Consider the following 13,852-nt stretch of genomic DNA (forward strand, 5'->3'; position numbering starts at 1 on the left):
TGCTTCCCGTCAGCCTTGATGCACACAAGTATGGTACAAATTGGGATTCACCATTCAAGTTCTGATCTGGAGCCAAATTTAAATCTTCTGACAGAAAAGGTTCCCAGCGTCATCCAAGTTCAAACCTCCAAAGCTGCCGCTGAAACCCTGCTCTCCAACTCAAAACAGGTGTAACAGGGCCCTGAAGATTTGGCTCAAGTGGTTTGGTTTAAAAGGTAAAGCACCTCTAATATCCGGGGGGGATTAGGATGCAAAACTGGCGAGGTTTTCTTGGCACCCTCTTGAAGCCTGCCCTCATTCAAATCCAGAGCTTCAATGAAAACACAAGATCATTTCTACTTGAGCAGGATTTGGATGGCCTCCACCACGGCGGTGTAATTTTAGGAGGCTTGAATTACACTCAGGCCCCATCTACCTGAAAGTCTGCATGCAAAAGATGAGCAGATTAAGAGTCGGTGTGTAATTTTGGAGAAATAGTTGGATTGTGTTTCCTCATGATTTGGATTTTCAGCCTCATGTATTTGGTTTTGTTGAATTTGCAGCACATTGGTTGTGAAATTGATGAGGGCTCTTTCTGCAGTTCTTTTTGTTTTTGTCTATCTGCATGTGTTTGCAGTAGCTGCAGTGAGCTCTCCGGGCCACTGGCTCTCCAAGCAGTGACCTATTGTGCATGCTAATGTCACTGTATAAATATTTGATCCTTTTTTGTTCTCACTATAAATCTTGCAAAGGAATGCTGAATTAATAAATAATTCACAAAAGGAACAGACCGCCCTCCCTCTTCCCATCAACAAGGCAAAAATAAATACGCAACAACATCCCAGAAATTATTTTTTGACAGTCCCTATTTGGAAAGTATTGAGAAGACGGCAATTCTCGGGAACTTCATTTTCATGCATCCGGGCTGCCAGGAGCTGACATTCAAGTTGTTCAGATAATACTTTCTTTTCTCTTTGCAGTGCCGTTCCTCTCCATCAAACATTTAACCCAGGTATTCAACAGTTGGAAACCCACACTGCTAAAATAACACCATGCTTTTGTCTTGACTTGTCTGATTGCCGCAGCATTCAGCCTCCCAGCCCCCACATACATACCCTGTGGGGATAGCCACCTGTCTGGGCTGACTCCTGGGATGTCTCCTTGGCCTAACAGACAGCTCTTTGTGCTGGGGGGGGGGGGGGTGTAAAGCCTCTTAGCAGGCTGTTACTGATAGGACTCTGGAGACTTGTGCTGTCAGGGAGCAGTTACAGCAGTATATTACAATGACGTAATTCACCTACTGTCTTCCCTTTGACATCAATGGTGCACGTAGTTTCTGTTTTGTTTTGTTAATAATGCAGCCTTGGTTGGTTTTTGTATACATGTGCAGGGTTTAGGGTTAATCCATACAATCAATAGCGCGGGCCAGCAAGGTGACATCAGCTTTAAAACACACAGTATGGCAACTGCAGAGACTGATAGCTGACCTAACAGTGTTCAGGCCGCTGGCGGTTTGTGTTAATGATTGCCTCTGTACAGGATCATCGCTTGAACCGCTGGTGCACCGCCCGCTGACAACCTGTCTGCTTATGTAGATAGATGGAGAGATGTTCTGCCCCCACCTTCTGCCAGAGCCGCGGCCACACGGGGTGCAAGGATGTTGTACTTTTTGCTTAGGGCCTAATGAAGACAAATGATGGTGCGGACTGCTGATAGGGTAAAGGGGCTGCAGGAGCAAGGTAGATTCCCTGGCCTTAGAAAACTGTTAAACCGTTCAGCTGTGGGGGAGCCGGTGCATATTCTCATTTGTCCAGGTCATAGTATTTCAAAGGAGGTTAAATCGAAAGCAACTGAACTTAGTTATTTGTCTAGGAAGACGTTTCACCTCTCATCCAAGAGGCTTCATCAGTTCATGTACGCAGCTGACCAGGCTGGGACTGGTCCAACAGTTGGACCAGTCCCAGCCTGGTCAGCTGCGAGACGTTCAGCTGTGAATTACTCGACTAATGGCCTTTCAGGAACATCTCCTCATCCTTTCATACCTGCACAGGAAAAAAAGTCCCACCTCTGTCCATTTACAAACATTAACAAAGTTCTGTCACTTACTTTTTTGTTACTGAACTCTTTAGGAAATGCAACTTGTCAGATGCCTCACATGTTCGCATGATGTAATGTGGTCATGTAAGGTCAGGGAATGTAACCCCAGTTTCAGATATAGGCGATCATGGCATAAGTTTGCATCTTTATTCAGCAGTGACAGCAGTAAACAGGAAACGTGAAAAGGGCCTGACAACAGCTGGAAGACAGGGCTGAAAGCTGCATGAAATACCAGTAAGTGAACCTTGGGTATGATAACATAAATTCTGCAAGTGTTTCCGTAAAACATCATGCTCCACCTTTGGTTTCTACTAGATAACATCTGAATTTTTCAATTGAGTTGTTCAGAATTACAAAACAAAAACAAAAGCTACAAAATAAAATCATGTTCATATTGTGCAGATGCAGATTTCCTTTTGGTGTCTTCAAAACATCGGCACAATAGGAAAACAGAGAATTAATAAATCATTACTGCCTTAGTACATTGAAGCTATTAGCACTGTATTTATTCGTGGTTGGAAAAAAAAAGAAAGTTTCATGGGGAATCTCTGGATCTTGGCAAGCAGTGCAGCATAGCAGGGATTCCACTACAGCCCACCTCTGAAAACAGCGGGAGGACAGATGTGTGGCTGTGAAGCCTCGCAACAAGCTCTTACTTTTGTTTGTTGCAATTTTGACATTTGGATAAGAACACTTTAAAGCACCGTTAATTTTTCCCAGAAAATGTTTTTTTTTGTGTGTTAACAAGCACATTTCTTTTTGCATATTTATCTAACAATGTGTATTTGTTAAAGTTTCTACTCCAGTATTCAAACTGGGGCTGTGTTCAGGCAATGAAGGCATCATTTAAATTGCCCCATCACAAAGTTTTACACAGAGGAAGAGTCATGTGAAAGTGCCCCTGAATGATGTCATGTGTCAGCATGGCCCTGCAGCCATGTCTATTGGCAGCTCACCCTCTGTTCACAAACAGAAATGTGCTGACTTTATTACTTTCACATCAACAACAACGCTGGCTGGGGTCAATGTCTGCGTTCGTCCTCCAAGTCATTCGACAAATCTGCCAAGCAAGGCGGTGATTTATTCTAAATTAATCCCATTGTCTTGTACTAAACGATGACGAATGGTGATGCCGCAGTTGTTTGAGTTGCCTTTAAGGAATCTACATACACCTCAGGAGAGCGTAAATCTGTTCAAGCACTTCCCCATAACAGGTTCATGCAAGTCTGATGGAAACTTTTACCTTAAATACCCTACAGCCTCGGTGTCAGGCACATGACACCCTTTGATATTTGCTCAGGCACAAGCTGAGTCAATCTGCTGCTTGCCAAATAACTTATGGCGCTTCTTATGTTGCTGATGGGCATTCATTGTTCTCTGAAAAGATTATCACGTAGTTGCGTGTGAGCAATTAAAACACACCGTTTGCATTTGGCATTTTACAGCTTTGCAACATGTGGATGCATTCCTTGGAGAATTCCTGTAGGAGGGAGTACTGTGAAATAATTAGGCAGACACAAACTGTAGCATGTGTTCAATTGTTGTCGGCTTTACATAGGTGTGACAGGTGTTCAGTTAAAGAATCCACTGGCTGAGGCTCACTGTTCTTGGAATGCAGTTCCTGTTTCATGCGTCTGCCCTTAAAAACTTTCCCCCTCAGGTGGATTCACAGGCGGCCAGTTTAAAAGCACATCTTCTTGTCTTTAGGGGACATAGAGTGCTGTCACCCAGTGCCACGTCTGTCATTATTACTCATGCGATCATCGAACAGAGGTATGTTAGATAACCATCCATGGAATCTAGTGCGAGAGACACCCATATGTGATTCTTTGGTCTCTGTCTTTACATTTGCATCGATGGCAGCAAGGGCAGATAAAAGCAGGGGGAACATGTTCCTGTTCATTCCTGGCCTGGCTTTTTTACAATGACTAGAGGACATGGTTACACCTGTTTAATGCTTGGAATTCACTCAGGAAGTGAACAAAGTCAGTGAGCCAACAGAACGATCTGGCATCTGTGATCTTCTGAAAGAAAAAGGAAAAATGTGCAGTGGCAGCGAATGTTTTAACGGCACAAACCAGACGGGAACCGCGGGGTACGCTCAGCCGGCCAGGGAGGTGTAAACATGTTTTAAAGTGCTGCTCTGACTGTTGTGGTCTCATTTAGAGGCAAGTGGAAGTAACTGCCTCACCCAGTGGGGCATCCTCATAAATCAAGCAGAAGGGCTGGATTGCTGGATTAAAAGAGGAGCAGCCTATGTACAGTCAAAGCACTGTCATGTTTGTAAAGCCTTGTGTTCAAGTCTTTTTTTGAGCATGATACTTGTTATTGGGCACTGAATGCATTCCATGTTATGTCACACCAACCAGAGTAATTAGTATGTTTAGTTTAATGTACATTCAGGGCAGGAACTCAGCTGTTAGATACAAGCCCTTTAACATTTTATGGGTGTGTAAGAATGTAACCTTGCAACAGTGCTCTCAAAATCCCAGCATTACCCTTTACTTACATCTGATAAAGGATACCTGGCATCTTCAAGCTACCAATTGGATCCTGCTCAACAGATAAGACAAACAGAAAAGCACAAAAACACCCTTGAGGCTTTTTAAGCAATGAACTACAGTAACTCCACCGAGGCTGAATTTTATGACTTGATCAAGCATTTGTTACCGTATACTGCATAGCAACAATTAGAGGCTAAGGTAATGGTTGCATGATTCACCTAATGACTTGGTTACATGCCATATCAAAGGCTGCAGCTTTATGGGGCTACAGGTTTGAATGCGCCAAAGGTTGACAGCTCCAAATGGCGTATATCACTCCACCACCATGCTTTGCAATTTGCAATTGTAATCCTGTTTTAAACAGGGGGAAAAGGCCCAGTTGTTACCCCAGGAATGATAACAAAGGCTCTAAAAGTGTCATCCTCAGAATAATAAAAGGAGTCAGGCATTAATCAAAAGTTAGACACTCAAGTCAAAGCCTGTGTAAGTACGGCTTTCAGAAAAGAAAAAAGATTATTTACGATATGTCACTTAATTTGACACTTGTTTCAGTCTAATGCGCAGGCAGGTTTGCTCAACGGACATAGAAAATGAGTTCAAACAGCAGCAAGCGCCAGAGGCGTCAATGGGTTTTTCATCACAGGCTCATTTTTCCGTCCTGCCTTAAAAATCAATAGGATGCCTTTATTTTTAAACCAGCAGTGCAGAGAAATGGCAGTCAATAACACAGGCAATTAACAAGAGCAGAGGCATGTTGCAATAGTGTTGTTGTCAGTAATTCACTTTGGTTCACATTGATATGTCATCAACTACTGGATGAAACATTTGTGTAAATATTCATGGATGAATCCTACTGACTTCGTGATCCACTGACTTTTCATCTAGTGCCATCGTAAAATTGCCGCTCTTGGTATTTATTGAAGTCTTGACAGTTATTGGTTGGATTGCTGGGAAATGTTGTGAAGGTGCACAGAGGATTAATCCTAGTGACTCTTTTATCATGTGTCCCCAATGGGTCCAAAGCTTTCTCTTGTCAATTGGTGCCAGCATTTTGTACTGTAGTCAATCATGGTCCACAGAGGATAGCCCCCAATGACTGTGATGATCCAATAATGTTTTCTATTGTGCTTTTTTGAGTGTCTTATTTCTGGTTTGGAGTGAAATAGCTGTGATCGGGTGTGCTGCTGTAAAATTAGCGACTACAAATCCCCGCCCGGGCCCTCTTCACCTTGCCACATTAGCATGGAGCTAACCTCAAAGCACCCAGAGTGAATATTTTGACATGTTTCATTGTATTTGTTAAAGTTCTTTGACTTTGTGTGTATTTCCTGTCTGTAGTGCTGGTTCAACAGCCTGCAGCCACCGTCCTTCCACAAGGTCAGATTTGTGCACCTCTCACCAGCAAACAAAGGTGACTCTTCTGCCCTCGGCTCTACAAATATTTCCTAGCAACTGTGTCACCACATTACTTTACACACAGCTCATAAAGCAATGATTACACACTCTGCCTTATCAGGTCGCGGCCGTGGTGATGTAATTTGAAGCAGTAACTGAAATGCAAACATTCCAAGAGAGGCACAGGCGGTGTGTTTAAGACAAGCGGTGGCTCTACAGTGAAGTAGCTTCCTGTTATCAGGCGGACGGTCAGACAGAGATAGACCCTAGTTTAGATGGATGGCTCATTAAAAGCTGTCTTGTCTGCTGTGTGGTTATAGCCTTAGCTGAGCTGACTTGTTTGCATTGCTAACATGTAATAACGGCAGTTAAGTGTTAAACACCAAACATCTAATGTCCGTGTTTGGTGTTCCCTCATTGAACATGTCCTCTGTTGTCTGTGTAAACACACTCCTCAGCCCTCGTACTCCACTTTGTGCAAACACCTCTAAAGGTGAGGAGGAAATCCAATCCTGCATGATGTCATCGCTGCTTTGGTTAACTCCCGGGTTTATTTTAACAGTCAGGGAACGTGAGATTGCACGCCGAGCTGCGGCTGAGAGAAAACCTCACTGTAAATCATGAGAACATCCCAGCTTCCTGCTCGCAAAAGTATGACTCTGGCATAATTTCAGGTTGCGAGGGGGAAGGAAAGTATGTGTTTGTTTGTATCTTGACTGTGTACTCAGAAAAATATAATGGTTACCATCTAAATAAGGGAGGATAGTTATATGTCTCTTTGTTTGCTCTGGAAACAAGACGCCAAGCCAGATATGTAAAGCGCGAGTAAACAAATGAGTCGTTATAAGCAAGGCAGGATGAAATTTATCATGCAAATATTTTTTTATTCATTCTACCAGCTAGTAATTCTCTGCTCCAGAACTGTTTACCAGCTTGAGGTCATACTGTATGTCCCTGCAGGTTTATGCTCGTCTCTCATTGTCTGTGCTGATCATTAATCATTACTTCAATAAAGCTCAATCATACCCCAGTACCTATATGAGGCTGTGATGAGCTTCTCCTCACATTCTGATCGTTATTAGTCATTTAATTTGCAAATTAGCTCAGGATAGTAATGTTCATCAAGATAAATGCTCTCGGCTTTTGACATGTTTGCCCTCCAGTGGATGAATTCTGATGTAGCCGACAATCACCGGCCAATTTGTCAACAGTTACACCATTGTGTTGAGAGGAAGGACTGTTAAAGAGCAACTAATGTGTGCCGACTCAGACAGTGCTGAGGATTGTGCAGCGCCTGTGATGTGCTAATCTTTGTGACAGCTAAGTAAAGACTTGAGGCAACAGGAGGAAGGTCGAATGACCCCCAGATCTGGTGAAGGGGAAGTATTGTCTCTTTGTGGGGCAGCGCATTCATCGAGCTGCAATTTTACACCGCCGCCGCTGTGGAAATTTAATTATGCTTTCTAGTTTGCGTATGCAAGAGTGTGTCATCGTGAGGGCAGGCTTGGTAAGATGACCTTTTAAGACTCTGTGTTCTCTGAGACAAAAAGAAAACTCGCCGTGAAAAGGTGAAGCCTGATCCACGCAAAAGATATCAGACTGTTCTATGACGTCGGAGAGTCCACAAAACAGATCAGGCACTCAGATGAATGATGCAGCCAGTGATTGTGAAGCATGTTAGAAATATCAGATACAAGCAAGTACAACTTTAGTGCTGGCGTGATTATTCCCACCACTTTGTCCTTATTTGCTCTGTGATATTACACAAAACAAATGAGCGAACCCTTGCTGGCAGTCCAACAGTCACAATAGTGTCCCATTAGTGCATGTTTGCTGAGTCATCATGGCCTCATCATCAACTATGGGGTTTCCGTTTGCTTAACCTCTCGACGGCCAGCGCGGAGAGAACATGAGTCACGGTGAAACTGGCTCTGAAATGTTTGAACAGGCGGCGACAAGCTTATTTCACAGAGCCGCCTTTACAGCTGCCAGTTCACGTGCATTAGTTCCGCGGGTGACTTTTTTTTTTTTTTTACGCAACAGGACGTTAAGAGTGTCTTTGTTGGAACTCTTGTTTACGAGGTCAACAAAGAGGTCTTGTTCATGGGGGAAAATCCCCACGGAAACGCACATAAGATGGCAGCTCGGCCTCTTGATTGAAAAGATTTAGCCTCGGCGCCGTCGACAAGGAAAAGTTACACCGCTCGCCCACATTCAGTTGGAGCATGTCGACTCGATGGCAACATCTGATCTCACATCTAAGGCCTGTGCAGACGGGCGCTATGTAAACCAACCGGTGTCTCCCTGAACCTGCAGGGGAGCTGGGTCACCTCCAAACCCACTGGGACCGTTAAAACAGGTGCTTTAGTGGTGGTGGGCTGAGGCTCAGCTGCTGAGTTCAGGCACATGTTGGCTTGTGGTTTAGCAGCAGCTGCAGGCAACAGCAGTGGGTGACGACCTCGGGGTTGACGGACACCCAACACTGGAGCATGTGCGCTTCCACTGTGAGGGTCGCTGCTGGAGCCCACTGATCTGAACACACCTCATTAGACAGAGGACTTCAAAGTTTCCTGCTTGATGAATTGGTAGCCCCTGTGTTTGCTGTAAACTGACCTAAGAAATGGACTTCATGCAGATGACTCGGCACCAACCATGTGACAGGCCGTGAAGCAGCTGTGCTCGTCAAACTCATGGGATGCCACGTTTTATCTATCTCTGCAGGCTTTATTAAGTGACAACAGAGGGTCCATTCAAGCAAGACCACATGTGCATGTTCTGCTTATTATCGATAAATCTTCGTTCATGTACATTTCAACTTTTTTTTCGCTCCTGTGTTCCATCCATTCCCCCTTTTCCTTTAAACATTACCTCAGACGACAGTACATTTTATCTCCCAGATAAAAGATTATCTATGTGATGTATACTGCACAATAACCCTTGCATTCACCAAGGAGCAGTTAAGATTGACCAAGAGCTTGTGCACTTGGAAAGTTGCCCTGTATTTCACAATGACTGCTATTCATTCAACAGTGTATTTGTTATATTGAACTTGTATGTATTTTCAGGGTTTGACAGGTCGGTTTTGGTGCATTTAATGTTGGCATGCGTTTTCAATCACAGTAACTGAGTAATTTAGGGAAAGTAAAATACAAGACAAAGCAAGAGCCAGGCGTTGATTGAATCCAAAGGTCACTTTTATTTAATTCAGTGTGAATAAATTCAATACTGTCACCTTGACAGTACTAGAGACACATTTAAGGTGATAAGACAGAGAACAGACAGCTCTCTGAAACTAGACCACACAACTGCAGAAAGGAAACAACACAGTGGATGTCTTTGTTTTGAGTAAACAATAAGGTCGAAAAGAGTTCATCTGACAAAAAAGACCCACTCGTCCATTCCAACCTAAATAACACTTCATTTACTTCTCTGTGCACTTTAATCAAGTGAACATTACTTAATACTTACAAAAATCCAAGTACTGTGACATAATACGTTACACATCAGCTTTAGCAGCACTATATTTCAGTGAGGAGGTCACACAGACACACTCACTCATTCACAAGTCCTCATCTAGTGTGCACACTCGACAGGATTTCACATCTTTCCCTTCAGAAAATGAGTTAATGCACAGTGTATTCACAACACCAGACATCGCTTCTGCTAAAACAACAGTGACTTCATCGCGTAACACCAGTTACAGCAGCATTCAGCAAATCCAAAGTGTGATGAATTGCCAACAGCAGTGCAACGTAAAAGACAAATAACGCTGTCATCAGCTAATACAGTTGTTCGCTAAATACTGCTGTTGTGATAATTGACTAAAGGGTATTTTCATGTTGTTTCATGCTCTGACTTTTGTGATTTAGTTGGGAGTCAACCCCTGTGAGACTCTATCAGACTGTAAAACCCCTTGGAAAACGAGGCCTCTCCTCTGTAGAGATACTCTGATGTGGCTTCAGGGTCTTCTCTGCCCCTCAAAGAACCATCTTACAAACTACGTATCTCAGTACAGTGAAGGGTGAAACACAAGCCGAGGCGAGGAGTGAATATTTCATTCCAGAGGCATGTTTCTAATCTTATTCACAACGTCTTTGAGATTCATGTAACATCTGTTTAAAAACCTAAAAACTATCAGGTGAACAATTCATGAATTCATACAGTATTTCTACTTACTGTAACATTATTTCAATTTCTGCGATAGAAGTTTCATATCATGACATATACTGTATGTAAGTCTACATGTGGCAGGCTTAAATGGATCACAGTGTTCAAAGCTACATAATTGAATAATCAGTGTACGGTTGTTCATATTTCACTTTGCATATTTTCACAAATGAACATCTGGTGATTGCTTCACTATCACCTAGTTGTGAATTGTTGCACACCTGGCGCTCCTTTAAAGTTTCAGTCTCTGTGGGTGTGCGTTTATTTGGGTGTAACTACGAGTGCAGGAAAAGTAGCGGGGATAGTTGTGTGTGTGCGCATGTTTTGCGGATGTGTGCCTTGGTGTGTCTATGATAGCACAGTGAGCGTGACGGTGCCTTTGGTCCTCTTCAGGATGCCAACGGCCTCTTCGTGGGTGACGCCCTCCAGAGTTTGCCCGTTAACCGCCATGATCTGGTCGCCTCGTTTCAGACGCCCGTCCTCTGCTGCTGCTCCCTACACACACACACACACACACACACACACACACACACACACACACACACACACACACACACACACACACACACACACACACACACACACACACACACACACACACACACACACACACACACACACACACACACACACACACACGGATATTGGATTTTGATTAATAACACACAGTCTATGAGATCTGCACAAGATAAATTGTCATGTCTTGCTCCACTTACCTTTCCAAAAACAGTTTTAACATAGATAGGCAAGTCTCCATGGGGACTGCCGTAGCCTCCAACTATACTGAAGCCCAGTCCATCTGGTCCTCTCTCCAGAGTGATGGTCTTATACTGCGGTGGGCTGATGGGAAGACACAGACACTATTAACACAACAAACCTGCAGCCGCATCTCCCTTATCAAACGGTTTTGATATTGAAAGTTAAGGAGCATGAAGAATTTCAAATGTTGCAACACTTACAAGCTAGCATGTTAAGACAAACAGAATCATTTTAAGTGGAAGTCAGATGTTGCGACACATCAAAAATGTTCTGTGTAATAAAAGCTTCATACCCGAGGTCGTCCTGGAAGATGCAGGTGGGTGTGAGCCCCACAGCCGCCTGATCCTGAGAGGGACCGGTCACCGTGGTGTCGCCACCCGCCACCACCTGCAGGTGCACCAAACAAACACACAAACAAGCGCACACTCTTACTCTCTGTATGACCGAGTTGATTTACTGACAAGATAAAGGCTGATAGGATGGTGGTAGCTCTGGATGAGGAGACGGGTTTTTATGGTGGTTCAAAGTGTGCTGCCGGTAACCTTCCACCTCCCCTCACTTGAACGGTGCGCAGATAAAATAAAGTATACAGGACGAGTTCATCTGCAGATTATCTAACTGTGTTGGTGGGTTTTTATCTAATAGGAACAGAAAGTGGGAGAGAAAGGGTGTGTGTGTGTGTGTGTGTGTGCATTCAGACAGACCTGCAGCTGTATTGTGCCTGTGGCATTCTTGAGCAGAGTGACTGCCTGTGCGTGGCTCATGCCTTCAGCAGAGGTCCCACAGATACTGACAATCCGGTCACCAATCTGGAAAAGTGACAGTTTTAGTGCAGTTTACTAAGAAACATGAGGAGAACAGCTCCGCTCTGTTGAGCTCAGTATTTGCACCACAACATTTGGCTAAAAAATATTAAATGACAATCAAACCAATCCTTTTTTTTCTCCCTTCCGCCTCAGTGTAACAGAGTTTGACAAACTCTGAACACTAACAGGATGTGAAACAGTCTCTAACGCAATTTGAAAATTAAATTCACCACGCCATACAAATGCAAAACCGCGCTTGTGTTCAGATGAGTAATTTTATTATGTAGCGTTCTCATCTCTCATTCTGGCTGAAAGGGCAGAGGCCGCATCAATATACTATTCAAGATTCTCCCCATTCATTTCAATGAGCCCTTCTGTAGGCCTTAATGATCTGAATGCAGGAGTGGGAGATTTATGATCCATGCTCGCAATGGCTATTGTCCTGCTCCAGTCCTGCGTCACACAGAGCTCCGATTGTTGGTTTGTCTGTCATTTAACTGCAAAGTTCACTTCTACAGGCGGTGGGCTCTTGACCTTTCAGAGGGTCTGAGATTCACCAGTTGACTGGAGTGAGTGGGAATGACTTTGCTGTAAGTAATTGACATTCACATATAATCCCACACAAGAATTACTGATATGTGAGTCTTTCGTTCATCATTTGTTCTGCTAGAAGCCGAAGGAGAGGAGGCCGGTCTGGTACCTTGAGTTTCTGGGTCTGAGCAGCCAGGCCCACAGGGTTCATCATGGCGATGAAGATGGGTATGTCACCCAGAGGGCTGCCCACACCACCTGCTATACTGATCCCCAGAGAATCACTAGGACCTTTGGTGAACTCCACTGTTCTGGTGTCCTGATGCTCTGGAACTGAGGGGGGAAAAGGAGAAACAAACACATTATTAAGAGGAATTGATGGACTGATGAGATTTCCATCGCAGATAGCTGCAAGCTCATGATACTCACATTCTTGACTCTGGCTTATTTTGTCAGGGTCAACAGGAAGGTTTCCAGAGTCGGAGCATGTCTGAGAGGCTGCCTTGGAGCTGCCGCTTTCACTCATCTGAAACAGAAACACTCAGAGGTCTGATTGTCTTTCTTTCACTTGTTTTCAAGGTTTACAGAAAAATGATTTCTATTCTCCATTAAACCTATCCGTGGCTAAGAGATGAATTACCTGACTGCTTTGAGACAGCCTTCTCTCAGAGTGGAAGGGGCCAGCTTTGAACCTCCCCACTTCCAACTTTATAGGCCCCACGCAGCACTGCAACACAAAATAACACCATGTTTTTCCTTTAGTTTCCCTGCCAGCACGGATTGAACGGGATGCTTCATTGCACAGTGAGGTGGATGCACCTTGAGCAGCGCGGCCACGGCTTCTTGAGTGGCCGACCTGACGTCCTCGCCGTTGACTGACAGGATCTGGTCGCCTTGCGTCAGCCGGCCGTCTGTGTCCACCAAACCTCCTTTCACAATATCAGACACAAACACTCCCGTGTCATTCCTGGTGGGAAAATGGAAAAGAAAAAGGCGTGAAAAGGAGATAACGGAGAAATGACTGTATGAGAACTCTACATTCTCAGTTGCATCAGTCTCTAGAAGTCTGACTTTGAACTTGTAATTGATGACACACTTCTGATCCAGCAGTTTCCAGTCCATCTCTGCACAAGTACAGAATATACTTTTTTTGGGTGGGAAACCACTGAGAAACAGCTGGTAAAATGGAATATTTATTTGCCCCCTCCTCGAAGCTGTGACCTCTATAAATGTGTTTTCCATCTTGGATCCTGCACATGCGGACTGTGAATGCTGCAGTCAGATACAAGTGAGACGTTAAAGGGATGTTTTGGGGCTTGTTCGCTTGATTGATGGTGTCTACACTTTTCTAAAGTTAGCTATGATCATCGCCTGCTTGCTCGTCCCACCTCTGCACCCTGTATACTTTAAACCTTTGACCAAAAATGTTGGTTGTGACAAGATGACAGCTTGCGGTGAAGCTGAATCTAAGCTTCCTATTGTCCTTCTACAAAGCCATCTGAGTTGTCAGGATGTCTGTGTTTGCATTGTCAACATTTGTGCTGCTGTGCTCAGAATTCTGGGTTATTAGCTCGACTACAGAGAGGATAATGAATCCTTGGACTTTTTTTTTCC

General features: G+C 44.0%; 1 protein-coding gene across 2 annotated transcripts in view; it reads right to left on the reverse strand.

Moving 5' to 3' along the window:
* Positions 1-9,230: 9,230 nt before the first annotated feature.
* Positions 9,231-13,852, reverse strand: part of mpdz (multiple PDZ domain crumbs cell polarity complex component) — a 47,812-nt gene continuing 43,190 nt past the window's right edge. For both annotated transcript variants that reach the window (XM_083993301.1, XM_083993300.1), the window contains exons 40-47: positions 13,058-13,205; positions 12,879-12,965; positions 12,668-12,764; positions 12,408-12,571; positions 11,606-11,710; positions 11,194-11,288; positions 10,859-10,982; positions 9,231-10,637 (exon numbers count right to left, since the gene is read on the reverse strand). In XM_083993301.1, the coding sequence (XP_083849427.1) occupies positions 10,491-10,637; positions 10,859-10,982; positions 11,194-11,288; positions 11,606-11,710; positions 12,408-12,571; positions 12,668-12,764; positions 12,879-12,965; positions 13,058-13,205 (967 nt within the window). In that variant the 3' untranslated portion in view covers positions 9,231-10,490. The remainder of the gene's footprint in view (positions 10,638-10,858; positions 10,983-11,193; positions 11,289-11,605; positions 11,711-12,407; positions 12,572-12,667; positions 12,765-12,878; positions 12,966-13,057; positions 13,206-13,852) is intronic.

Source organism: Trachurus trachurus, assembly GCF_905171665.1.
Source record: "Trachurus trachurus genome assembly, chromosome: 18".
NCBI lineage: Eukaryota > Metazoa > Chordata > Actinopteri > Carangiformes > Carangidae > Trachurus > Trachurus trachurus.